Source organism: Littorina saxatilis, linkage group LG12 (assembly GCF_037325665.1).
Source record: "Littorina saxatilis isolate snail1 linkage group LG12, US_GU_Lsax_2.0, whole genome shotgun sequence".
Taxonomy (NCBI): Eukaryota; Metazoa; Mollusca; class Gastropoda; order Littorinimorpha; family Littorinidae; genus Littorina; species Littorina saxatilis.
This window is the reverse complement of record NC_090256.1, coordinates 6,342,523-6,356,425: the sequence shown is the minus strand read 5'-3', so window position 1 is coordinate 6,356,425 and position 13,903 is coordinate 6,342,523. Positions and strand designations below refer to the sequence as shown.

At 43.3% G+C, this 13,903-nt stretch overlaps 1 protein-coding gene across 1 annotated transcript; it reads right to left on the bottom strand.

Moving 5' to 3' along the window:
- Positions 1-3,584: 3,584 nt before the first annotated feature.
- Positions 3,585-13,861, bottom strand: LOC138981143 (sulfate transporter-like). The gene is made up of 2 exons (XM_070353981.1): positions 13,050-13,861; positions 3,585-9,806 (listed from the first exon to the last, which is right to left on the bottom strand). The coding sequence occupies exons 1-2, from the start codon at positions 13,420-13,422 to the stop codon at positions 7,687-7,689; spliced, it is 2,493 nt and encodes an 830-aa protein (XP_070210082.1). The 5' UTR covers positions 13,423-13,861; the 3' UTR covers positions 3,585-7,686.
- Between the last annotated feature and the right edge of the window lie 42 nt (positions 13,862-13,903).

Sequence of the window (13,903 nt, the reverse complement as noted above, 5' to 3'; positions counted from 1 at the left end):
GTTTTCTGCTCTTTTCTCCCTCTTGACAACACCTGTTTACCTCCACCTCCCTTCCCCTTTGTTTTGTCTGTACCATGTTCGTCTTTGTCAGTTTTGCTAACGCTTGGCACGTGCAGCGCGCCGTCATGTGTGGCTGCACTAGTGTCAATGGAAGACTGAGCCTCCACTACCGTCAGTGCGTTCGTCTGTGCGTTCGTCTGTTTGTCTGTGTCTTGTCCTGTCATGTTCTGCACTGTGTTGTTTCCGGAGAAAGCACAGACACTGTCCCCACGCTTATGCCCCGCCAACTTGCAAGCAAGGCACACCACATCATTTTCACACACAGAGACATGGTGGTTGGTTTGCAGGCATTTTGAACATACAATATCTTTTCTCACTGTCTTCTGTTCCCTATGGTAGATCTTTGCCTGAAACCCGGCAACAGCGAGTGTTTTCTCAAGGGGTGTTTTGGGGACGGTTATGAAAACGAACCTCCTCCCTGTCTGAAACCTTGTTAGCTTGTTGTCTTTGTCTCTGTAACACTCAAGTTTAATGGCCGATCTTAGCTCACAGCCTGTCTTCACGATAGAGTGTTCAATTTCACTGTTTGCCACTGAAATGGGAATATCTGATACCCACAGTTTTGTTGACGGCTCTTCGGTTCCAGAATCATCACGCAGAATGAAGGGGTTAGTGTGAGACACTTGCAATGTACAGTTGCGAACATTCATACCTTTGATGAGCAACTCATTTCTGGCTGCTTGCGTAGTCGGGTATATCCGCCATAAGCCACGGATGTCCTGAGCGCCTGTAATGGAGCCCCGACCAGCGGTCCTCTCTGCTGCCACACACAATTCCAAACCTGTTACCACGTCCTCCTCACTGCGAACTACATCTCTCTTTCTTAGAAAGACCGGCAGTACCGCTTCCATTTTCCGTAACGGGAGAGCGCACAAAAACGAAAACACCGGTCTCTGATTCAGCGTGTTGCGGAGCGAGCAAAAAACCGTGACCTCTCGCAGCGGCTGTCGCTAGCCGAATCCCGGACTTAACATTTCTTACATACTGCTTGACTAAAATCTTTACAAACATTGACTATATAAAGTATATTCTATACAAGAAACACTTAACAAGGGTAAAAGGAGAAACAGAATCCGTTAGTCGCCTCTTACGACATGATGGGGAGCATCGGGTAAATTCTTCCCCCTAACCCGCGGGGGGTATGTAGTTTATGCAGTACAGTAAATAAATAAGTACACTTTAAATTAAAACCGTGTTATGAACATTATTTTGACACTGACCATATATATACTAGTGTTATTGCAGAACAAAAACAGTGGTACCTGCAATGCATGGCCCTTGTGATGAGAGGAGTCACCTCCCAATAAAATAAAGGACCACTGCTTTCTTTCTTTCTTTATTTGGTGTTTAACGTCGTTTTCAACCACGAAGGTTCTATCGCGACGGGGAAAGGGGGGAGATGGGATAGAGCCACTTGTCAATTGTTTCTTGTTCACAAAAGCACTAATCAAAAATTTGCTCCAGGGGCTTGCAACGTAGTACAATGTATTACCTTACTGGGAGAATGCAAGTTTCCAGTACAAAGGACTTAACATTTCTTACATACTGCTTGACTAAAATCTTTACAAAAATGGACTATATTCTATACAAGAAACACTTAACAAGGGTAAAAAGAGAAACAGAATCCGTTAGTCGCCTCTTACGATATGCTGGTGAGCATCGAGGACCACTGCTGTAGTCCCTTTTTATCAACTTGACTTAAAATGTTCCTGTCATGATAGAACATCTGCAATTTCAAGGACACTTTTGGCTGGTCCACAGGGAATCCTTTCATTGCGGGTACATGTACCACTGTTCTTAAAAAAACAAAGACACTAACCATAGTCATGAAGCCTGTTCCAGATACAGCAACAAATAATGAACAAAGCCCATACATGTATATCCACCAGGCACACACATAATGTAAACTTGAAAAAAAAAAAAAAAAAAATAAAGTATCGCAGCAATTGTATCAAATATCAAACAAAAAATGTTTCTTATACATTACAATACACTGTTTCATGCTGAATAAAAGCAAGCACGCAACCAAAACGACAGACGAACAAGCAAGCAATAATTTTACAAAACAATTTTCCCATGTTCCCAATTTCAAAACATACCAGAAAAACACACACAATTAAGTCATTTCAGTACGTTAAAAGAAGAAAATAACATAAAAAGACAAAATTGGACAAATGATATGAATTGAAGGATTTCCCAGGGAAAGTGATAAAACTTGCATTTGAAAAAAAGAGACAAACTAAGGCATTCACCTTTTATGGCTCTATCACACCTCCACGATTCAGCCGGCGTATGCCGATGTATGAAAAATTTGGTGAATACGCTGGCCTACGTCCGATAAGTTATGGGTAAGTTTTGTATAAGTTAAGAGCACGCAGAAGTACGCCAGTATACGTCGTAGTACGGCGAGGTCGTGGAAAAATGTTGTATATGCAATTGCAAGCGTATAAGTTGTAGGCAAGTTATGCGATCGTTGACACATGTTACTTGTAAGTTACTCATCAGTCGACATACATGAAGATAATGTCTAGCATACCCAACACTTATTTCTAACCTAGGAGTAACGTGCTTTGAACCTGTGTCCAACTAGTCTCCAATGCATATCAAAGTATGTAGATGAATTGGATGTGTTCCGGACGACCACAGAACTTGCTGAACGTGTTTCTTACTTACAGCTACCGTATAATGGCGAATTGGCAGCGTTAAGGGGAATTAGTATATATATAAAAATGGGGTTTGCAGGAGGCACCCATCAGTACTCCTCAAGACTCTGTGAAGTTTTCTTCGGCATGACAGTGATGTTGATACTGCAATGTCTAGTGCAGTTGTGATTTGAATCGTCAAGCGGCAGCCTTTTTATAGGCTTGAACACGCTGCTGCGTGCTATGCATAAGTCAGACTATAGTTTGACATAAGTTGTGAACGCCGGCAACACGCTAAGCATTTGTTGGTATAAGTTATCGAAACCTTCTATATATAAGCTACTCACAAAAAGTTAAGGATCACTTGCACACAAACTCATAACTTTCCAAATAAGAAAGCCAATGCGTTGGTATTTGGCAAACGTTTAATTCAATGCTTTAGTGATAGCAATACAACATTTCCTTCAATTTCGAGCAATCATTTGGTCTGTACATTTTATCAAAGTGTGTACGTATCGAAAATTAATTTCACAAAGTCGTTGAAATCACAACACATGGCATTCAGATGCTCCCAAAAGTTCAGCAATGCGTGTAACCGCCCTGGCTGTTCTGGCACTCGACGCAGCGAGTCCTCATAGAGTTGACCAGGGTGGTGAAGATCCTTGTGGAAGCGCCTGCCACTCATCCTGCAGCATCTGGTAGAGGTGCTGGACATCCCTGGGAGGGGGGTGGTTGCTCCTCACTTTGTAATCCAACTCATCCCAGAGGTTCTCAATCGGGTTGAGATCGGGACTGCATGCTGGCCACTCCATTCTGTTGACTCCAGACTGCTGCAGGAAGTCGTTGACCACCCTTGCCCTGTGGGGGCGAGCGCTGTCATCCTGGTAGAAAGCCTGTGGTCACATCTGCTGCAGTGTAGGCACAGCCAGCGGTCGAAGGATCTCATCCCGGTATCGGAGGCCAGTCAGGTTACCCTTTACATGAAACAAGGGTGTTCTGTGGTGAAAGCTGAAGGCCCCCCAGACCATTACAGAACCTCCACCAAAGGCCACATTTTCTTGGACAGTGGCGTCAATGTAGCGTTCCCCTTGGCGCCTCCAGACCCTAAGTCGGTCGTCGTTGTGGTTCAGGGTGAAGCGTGATTCATCACTGAACAGGACCTGGGACCGTTGCTGACGTGTCCACCTCACGTGACGTCTGCAGAAGGCGCGGCGTGCTGCCCTATGGGCTGGAGTTAAGCGTGGCCGTACAGCTCGGCGACGAGAACGGAGGTTAAACCCATGAAGGCGATTCCGTATGGTCTGCTGGCTGATCTTGGTGTTAGTAGCCACCCTCAGCTGCCTTCGAATAATGCTGGAAGAGGCTGTTCTTGTTTGCAAGGCTAGTCGTTCAATGAGACGATCTTCACGTGGAGTTGTCTTCTTTGGTCGCCCAGGTCTGCGTCTTTTCTGGACCCTCCCAGTGGCTGAGAAACGTTGAATCAGTCTGACAATGACCGAGATGGACACGTGAAGTCGCCTGGCCACTTCTCGCTTAGGGACACCATCTTGGAACCATGCAACAGCTCGTCCCCTCTCAAACTCGTTCAATTTTCGTCGTGGAGGCATTGTCAGATATTGCCTAATACTGGTGGTATGTCATCTCAAAAAGCCAAGCAAGTGACAGCATCTCACACATAAACAGCAGTGCTTGCACGTGCATAATGGTTTTTCCATGTGGCTTGTGCAATGTGTTCGGGCTGAACGGTCCAAAACAAGGTCCTTTTTCGCAAGTTTCCGCTTTGTCTTTTGCTTCCAAGCTCAGTAGTAGAGAATCCCGTGCAATTTTCCCACTAACACAACATCGCCCACTTACAGCTAAACAAGAATTCATAACAATTTTGGTTTGACTGAGAAATAAATAACAGTAGCGAACTGATTTTATTGAGCACCTGTTTTTTTATAGTGATCCTTAACTTTTTGTGAGTAGTGTATAAGTTGCTATCACGTATGTATACGTCCAACTCATTATGAATACGCTATGTATACGCCAAAAACTGAAACAAAACATTGATAGTTCAGCGTGTGCCAGCGTTTCAGGGAAATGTTGATACGTCGGTATGCGCTGGCTTAATCGTCACGGTGCGACTGGGCCATTTCACCTTCAACTGTAATCCATGTCAGAACTCGGCGGGTTATAGAAAGATGAAAATACCCAGCATGCCTCCCCAGAAATCGGCGTATGCTACCCGGCTGGGCAAAAACAGTCACACACGTAAAAATCCACATGTGCAAAAACATGAGTGAACGTGGGAGTTTCAGCCCATGGAAGAAGAAGAAGAGATAAAACCTTTATCACAGTCTGGACTACATTGTCCGGATGATGTGCATCATGTGAGTCTTGTACGACCCATACTTTTAAAGAGGATTCAACGTAAAAAGTATGGGTCCTTCAAGACATCCGAATGCAGAGCATGGGCTGTACACGACCAATGCCATCTGGATAGGGATAAACATCGAATGCAGAGCATGGGCTGTACACGACCAATGCCATCTGGATAGGGATAAACATCGAATGCAGAGCATGGGCTGTACACGACCAATGCCATCTGGATAGGGATAAACATCGAACATTCCTTCTTTAATTCCATATGCGTCGCCTACGAGCCACGTCATCCGGACTGCACAGTTCAAATTACGTCATTGTTTATTGAGTAATTTACAAAGATAATCCTTCAGAAAGTGGTCGGCGGGAGGGTCCTATGGTGTTTGAGGATTACATGAAGTCTGAACCAAAAACTCCCAATAGTTTTAGAGATACAGTACTGACACTTTTGTGAGGCTCTGGGTCATCCAAGTAACCCAGGAAGCACGACGAAGGTTAAAATGTAGACTTAAAATATTACATTGTACATGTAATATTGCCTTTCCAATCTTCAGTTCAGTTTGGAGCATAACATTTCTCAAAACAGCTAATTGGTACGGTAAATTTTGAACATCCAATACATGGGTTACCGCAACACGGTGGCCTAGTGGTAAGGCGTCCGCCCAGTGAGCGGGAGGTCGTGGGTTCGAACCCCGGCCGGGTCATACCTAAGACTTTAAAATTGCCAATCTAGTGGCTGCTCCGCCCGGCGTCTGGCATTATGGGGTCAGTGCTAGGACTGGTTGGTCCGGTGTCAGAATAATGTGACTGGGTGAGACATGAAGCCTGTGCTGCGACTTCTGTCTTGTGTGTGGCGCACGTTAAATGTCAAAGCAGCACCGCCCTGATATGGCCCTTCGTGGTCGGCTGGGCGTTAAAGGCACAGTAAGCCTCCCGTAAACCATCACAGATACGGTCAGGCTTTTACACACAGTACAAACACACTTTCATTTAAACACTCACCGATTGAGAACATCCTAGGTGCCCTCCGTAAAGAGCGAACAATTTTCAAATAATTTATTTTTGCGTGGTTTATCTTACCCCTGAGCCATCGTGAATCCGTGTGATCCAGTTTCCCTTTTTCACAATGTAGTCGTCAGTTAGTTATTTGAATGCGACTCGATGTGAGCTTATTTACAATAGCACGTTTTTATGCACGAAACAAACGGCTGTGGTTCACAAGAACTCTAGCGATGGCTTTTGACTGTTGAGAGGAACGGCGATATGCATGATAAACCGTCGTCTGCTACGACCCTTGCGTGACACTGCTTCCGGGCTTTTCTTTTTTCAAACTTTCACAACTTCGAATTGTACTGATCTTGTTTTGATAAAAAAGAATTCTTTTATGATTAAAGAATGTTTGTGTAACAAGCTGTCAATTTATTATTTAGATTTCAAAAGTTAGGTCTAGCGCAAAAATGCACCACGGTCCAAAAACATTTTGATAATCATCGATTCACGGCTATCGCCAGTTTACATCGATAGAATGAGACCCGAAGGGAAGTAACTCATGTTTGACCTGAGTTCAGGATGAGTCCAAATTAAAAGTGTTCGAGACAATCTGCAAAATTAATTCTTTAAAAATTGCTCGCTCTTTACGTAGGGCACCTAGGATGTTCCCGTTTGGTGAGCGTTCAAATGGAAGGGTGTTTGTACTGTGTGTAAAAGCCTGACAGTATCTGTGATGGTTTACGGGAGGCTTACAGTTACTGTACGGGCGTGATTTCCGGTATCATAACAGCCGTCCAGCACCAAAACGAGGCGCCATTGTTGTAGCAGCCCAAGTCCACGAAAATAAATTCTTTGAAAATTTCTCACGCTCGACAGAAAGCAGCCAGGATGTTCCCGTTCGGTGAGCGTTTAAATGGAAGTATGCTTGTACTGTATGTAGACGCTCGGGGAGCTCTGTGATGGTTTACGGGAGGCTTACTGTGCCTTTAAGCAAACAAACAAACAAATAAATACATGGGTTCCTGGCTGAAATAAATCTACAGTAATACATCACTGCTTAACATATTATAATATATTGTCCCAAAATTATTGGTTTTGTAACTCCCTGGGAAATAATAAATATTGCCTTCTGGCTTCTGTGGTTACATTTGTTTTTTACATTGTCTGGAAATGCAAGTGATAATCAATCAAAATCAATAAAACGGAAAGAAACAGATAGTGCTGTGATCACGCTAGCGAATTTCAAACCCAGCAAATCTATACAAGAACAAACCCAGACTATCACAAAAACTGGTCACCCTGTCATACCAAATGCTCAAATCAACTGATTACATTACATTATATGTCAGACAAAATGTCAACCGGCAAGCTTCTCTAGTATTTTTCTGATTTTTTCCAGTAAAGTAAGAGAAATTTACAGGTAACGCTATCCCTGAAAATTTAATATACTGCATGACTGAAAAAGATGCATTTAATCACTTTGACATAAAGCTAAACAACTTTGACATGCTTTCTGCATCTTAATTATCCATTACACATGAAAGTATTTTCGATGGCTGCAACTCTGAGTACCCCTGAAAAATGGTGATAAATCAACAAGTTCGTTCCTTGAGCAGTGAGTTGTTTGACGTTAGAGTTTGGTATTTTCAGTTATCTGTAGAGTTTCAGGAAACTGTTTGAAAGCAAATGCAGTTTCATTGGTGAGAAACACACGGTCTCCTTGTTTGGCCATGAAACCACACTTCTTCAGGGTATCCAAGCAGTTTTCACATACGTTGGTAACAAGGACATCCACGCCCACACTGCCATACTTAACAATCAGGAACTCCAACGCCTTCACTCCCATCAAGTCGACGAAAGACACGCCAGAGAGATCGAGAATGAGAGTGCTGAAAGGAACTTCACGGATTGGAGCTTGAACGGGAGCGTTGCTGGATGCGAGTTGCGGCACCTCATGGGTACTGTTTGTGTGGCCTTTAGCTTCATCCACTGCAGAACCGTTTCCGTTCTGAGCATCGCCTTTCTCGGCATCAACAGCTGTTAGATCCCCGTTGTGCCTGCCATGGTTTGGGGGTAAAGTATCAATGATTATCTTGTCTTTGCCCACGTCCTTTGACCCAGCATCAGCTTTACTTGCGGCTTCAGACTTGTCAGGCTTGACTTCAGACTCGAAACACTCCTTCTTCACTTTGAGCGGGTTAAGGTTGGTCTTCCTGAAAATGGCATTGGTGGTGATTTCAGCATTGAAGAAGTACAGTGGGCTGTTGATCCTGACGACCTTGACACCGGCCACATCCTCACCCCCGTAATACTTGTCCTTGGACTTCCACACGCCCTGCTCGCCCAGGGCTATGTGAGTGGTCATGTCCACAGATGACCGCATTGCCTGGAAGAGGATGAGCAGGACGGACACCCCCACGCCAACCAGCAGGCCCAGGTCAGCATCAAGGATGACCGAGGCAGCCACAGTGATGACAAACACCATGCAGTCCACCTTAGACTTGCGCCACATTTCAGGGATGGTCAGCAGCTTCAGCATCAAAGACCTCAAGCTGACGATGATAATGGCTGACAGCGCTATCTTAGGGACATAGTAGAAGTACGGTCCTATAAAGAGCATCACCAGCAGAACCAGAGCTGCTGCAAACAGGGAGGCGATCTGTGTTTTGCCGCCTGCGCCATCCTGGACCATTGAACGAGACACAGATGCCCCAGAGATGTAACCCGAAAAGATAGCACAGACTATGTTGACCATGCCGACTGCATACATCTCTTGGCTGGAATCCACAGCGTAGTTATGCTTCATACCCATCAGCTTGGCTACAGAAACAGTCTGGGCGAAGGCCACGATGATGATAACCAGACCATCTCCAAGGTATTCCACACCCAGACTCATGTCAGGAATGCGAGGGGTAGGCACACCAACAGGAACGTTTTTGACAATGCTGATGTTAAACTTGTCATGAAGGCTGGCATAGTAGGTAATGACAGTGGCAAGCATCATCACGATCAGTTCTATAGGCACAGGGGCTCTCAACTTGTCTTTATACTTCTCATTGATGAATCGTTTCACCAGGTAGATGATGAGGATGCAGATGACAGCTGCAATGATGGACGCCAGATTGGAGTGATGAATGTTTTTTAGAATGGAGTACCACAGCTTCAGCAGTTTGAAAACACCGCTCTCTCGAGGAAGGAAGCTTAGTCCAAATATGGTCTTCAACTGACTGCTGCCAACATGGAAGGCTGCTCCTACAGTCACGCCTGTGACCATAGAATCCGACATAAAGACTGTCACCTTCCCCAGACCGATCTTTCCCAGAATGACAAAGATTATACCACACAGTAAAGTGACACCCCCTGCCAGCTGCAGCTTCTTCTCCTGAATAATTGCAGGATCCAGAAAGTCAAGAGGGGATGCCGTAGTGTTTGACCAGTCCACGCCAGGGCTTGAAAAGGAAGTGTTTTCACTGGTGGTAACTGCAGTGGAAAATGACGTTGTCCCGTTGACAAGTGGTGATGGCAGGGTGGTGGTGGTTAGAAACGTGCCACAGGATTCCACACCGGCAGATTGCCGCAGCCTTATCTCATACTTATCTAGGATAGAGCCCATCATGATGGACAGGATGGCGATGCAGCCGAACGACACCTGCTGACCGGTACCCAGCAAAAAGTAGGTCAGCGAAGAGAAGAGTGAGATGTACAGCCCTATGATGGGGTCCAGGGTCGACAGATATGCAAATGCAAGGCCTGCAAAAGAAAAAAGAAAAGAAAATAAATTCCAGCAAGTACTTTTTGTTTCAACTCAAGGATAATAACAGTAAAAATAATAATTGTCATTAAGTACTGGTATCACATGACTGATGTAAAACAGTTGATTGACTACACTGGCAATGCGCTTAAAACTGTTAGCTCACTCTTAATTGGAGTGCGCTAACAGTTCTAGAAAACGTATACATACACCTATTCCACAGTGAGGCTGTGCCCCTTCTTTCGATTTGAAAAGATTCTTTTCATCCCCCCGTGTTAATGACATCATTGTAGCTTATCTTCTCCACCAAATAATGCTTGCATGATCTTAAAATTCCCTGCGGCTAAAAGCAGAAGTGTTTTCCTGACAGATTTCGAGCTAGACCATGCAGCATTGGAAGTCGACTGATTCCATTGACTGTCTTTTGTACATGTAGCAGACGACAACGTCAGTTCAGTACTGAAATGAACAGTTTTAGCATATATTTCAGGACAACAACGATGTAAATAGAAATAATGCTTGACCCTAGAATTCCCCGCGGCTAAAAGCAGAAGTGTTTTTCTGACAGATTTCGAGCTAGACAATGCAGCATTTGGAAGTCTACTGATTCGATTGACTGTCCTCCGTACATGCAGCAGACGACAGTATCAGTTCAGTATCGAAATGAACGTTTTATCCATATAAATTTCAGGACATCAACGATGTTAACAGGTAACGCGAACGGCGAGGCTTCAAAACATTCTTACAATGTTATCATAGCACCAACCTCCCAGATGAATGCAGATCTGTGTCTATACATTACATTACAAGAAATAATATGCCAACTTTATTATAATTTGCGAATGAGCAAAACTTTGTGTCACATTGACATCAGGGAACGTCACTCAATTTCGTGGGGGTTGTTTATTTTTTGGGAGCATAAAAACTTCTAATATGTTTTTCTACCAATAATCAACTGAGTATGAAAGTGAAACTATACGGGTACATTTAGCATAACTGTAACTCATACTATTAATTGCTAATTGATAAAACGGTGCAGAGGGTCCTCAAATCGGAAAATGGATGATCAGCGATAAAACCATCAATACCTCCGAAATGTGCAACTGTTTTGAGAATCTTGCAAGTCATGGCAAAATCCTGCACACACACTAAAGTAGATCTAACTCGATCGGTCCACAGTAATACAGGGTGACCAAAAAAAAAGAGTACCCAAACAAAACGTCATAAATTGAACAAAAATACAGCAATCTTCATCAAATGTATTTACACACACAAGTAGCCTCTGCATGATTTGCACAGAACATTTTAGCGTTCTAGCTTGTCTTTCAGGAAAGTTATGCTCATTCTACAGAACATGCTCCAAATGGCCTCCGCGCCGCTGCAGGCAAACTTGAACTCGCCGCGCTAAGTTATCAATCACCCGCACACACTCCTGTTGCGAGATTCCGCGAATGGTTGTTGTGATGGCTCTCTTGAGTTCTGTGATTGTCTGTGGGTTGTTCCTGTAGACGTTGTCTTTCAGGAACCCCCAAAGATAGAAATCTGGGGGATTTAAATCCGGGGGAGGCCATTTGGAGCATGTTCTGTAGAATGAGCATAACTTTCCTGAAAGACAAGCTAGAACGCTAACATTTTCTGTGCAAATCATGCATAGGCTACTTGTGTGTGTAAATAAATGTAATGAAGATTGCTTTATTTTTGTTCAATTTATGACTTTTGTTTGGGTACTCTTTTTTTGGGGGGTCACCCTGTACATTTGCCTGCAGAAAAGTGTGCCTGGTCAAACGGTCTAATCTCTTGTAGTTTCTGACAATATCGTTATTGAAACAATCACAGTGCGCTGAGAGACTTATAGAACAAATCTTGAAAATGATTAATGAACTCAATTATTCATTTTCTCGATTTGCTCTGTAGTATAAATCTCTTAGCGCACTGTGATGTCTCAATAACTTAAATAATAATAACAAGAAGACCTTCTATAGAGCAAACCACAGATTTTAGGCTCTCGAGATGTGCTTAAGTTCATGTTATCATGGATAACTCTGCCGCCAAATTGATATATCGTTCTAAGAAGTTTGATCATGTCACACCACTTCTTCGTTTCCTTCATTGGCTTACCGTGTCCGCTCGTATCAGATACAAGCTTGCTTGTTTCTGTTTCTCTGCCAAATTTGAAGATGGCCCTAAATACCTCAAGGAACTGCTCGTCACATATGACAATCCCTCTGACTACAACCTCCGCTCACACGCTGACAGTCGCAAACTGGAAACTCTCGAGCGAAGCTTGCCTTCTTTTGGAAATCGCTCGTTTGCTTCTGCGGCTGCCATTGTCTGGAATTCTCTCCCTTCCTCCGTTCGCCATTCTGCTTCTAAGGACTCTTTCCGCAGTTCCCTTAAAACGCACCTTTTTCGCGAATCCTTGTAAATTGTCCTTGCCATCTTTATAGACTGTTAGAGGTGAAGTTAGATTTGTTGTTTGAATGTGTCTTTTTTGTATAGTTGCTTCAGCTTTGATTGAGCTATAGGGTTCTGTATGAAATTTGCATTTAGTCTTTCTTTTTCTTGCTGAGTGTATGTACAGTCCAGAGAGGAGACGGACATGGTGTGAGCTTGTCCAGGGGGGTATAAGAACATCTCAGTGGCAGGGGGATGGAAGCACTTGTTAATGAGTGGGAGTGTGTATGCGCGTGGTGTGCACGAGGATGTATGCACGTGAGTGATATTTGTAAATGTGTATTATTATAATATCATCTTTGTATTTATATTATTGAAATTGTTATATCTCGATGTACAGCGCTAGGAGCATAGTTAAATTTGTGAAGCGGCGCTATATAAGCTATCTTTATTATTATTATTATTATAAAACACACCAATTCAAAATTGAATGTATAAATCCTAACATAAGAATAGAACAATAAACTTAAAACAATTAACACAACATTAACTTTGTAATCATACCATTTATGCTGACACACACAACTGCCATAATAATAGTAATTGTAATAACAATAATAATAATGAAGAAAGAAAATGTAATTAAGTACATCTAATTAAGTAATTGCAAGGTTCACAGTAACCTAATGAATAAAATCATTTTCCCTTGACTCCCCCCCATGCACCCCCAAAAAAGGCTTTGAATAAAAAATATGCCAACGATTATATATATATATATATATATATATATATATATAGAGAGAGAGAGAGAGAGAGAGAGAGAGAGAGAGAGAGAGAGAGAGTCAGACCTTGAGGAATCATCATGATGCCCGCAGTGAGACCAGCTATAACATCGCTTGGCAGATCTCGCAGAACCTTGTACTTGTTTAGCGCTGACAGGATCGGGAAGTTTGACACCAGCATACGCTTGCAACTGAATTTGGAGCATTTTTTGACTATCCGTTCCTTCACTATTTCTAATACTGAGTACTTCTCATCAGGCTGCCTATACTGGGATTCAAACTCCAAAACCTTCATGGGTTTCCGTTCTCTGATGCCAACCAGCTCCATACTTCCCATGCTTGACGAAGTAAATTTGCTTTGTGATAGAGGTAGGAGTGGTGAAGCTGCTTGCTCCTCACCCTGTGCCTCAGCACGTAAGTCTGTAACTTTCTTGCTCATGTTTTCTTGTTTTGATAACTCCTTAATCTTGGTCTTCCATGCAAAAGCACGGCCCTAATTTCACACCCAACAGTACTCCATGTGAAGTGGCAAGGTCAGGGATGATACGGTAAAGGACGTTTGGAGATACAGATTGCATGCAGGAAACTCAAACTTACATAGGTGCATGAACTTATTCAACGGTTACTGTGGAGAACTTGCCTGGAAATGACACAGCTATTTTTGCCAAGTTGGCTCGATTTTGTTTGTGGCAGTTCGAAAACGACCACAAGGCCAGTTCGTTTTCAAAACGTATTCACACTGACATGCCTGACTAGTGTTCAAGTCTTAGCGGTACCCAGTCTTAGCAATATCGTTCATAAATGTGTGTTTGTTAATTACCCAGCTAATGCCAATAATGATAGTACAAGTAGCCCATATGTTCACTGCTGTCTGCTACAAGCAGAATCCATGTGATCGAGAACTCTTCTGTGTCAACAAA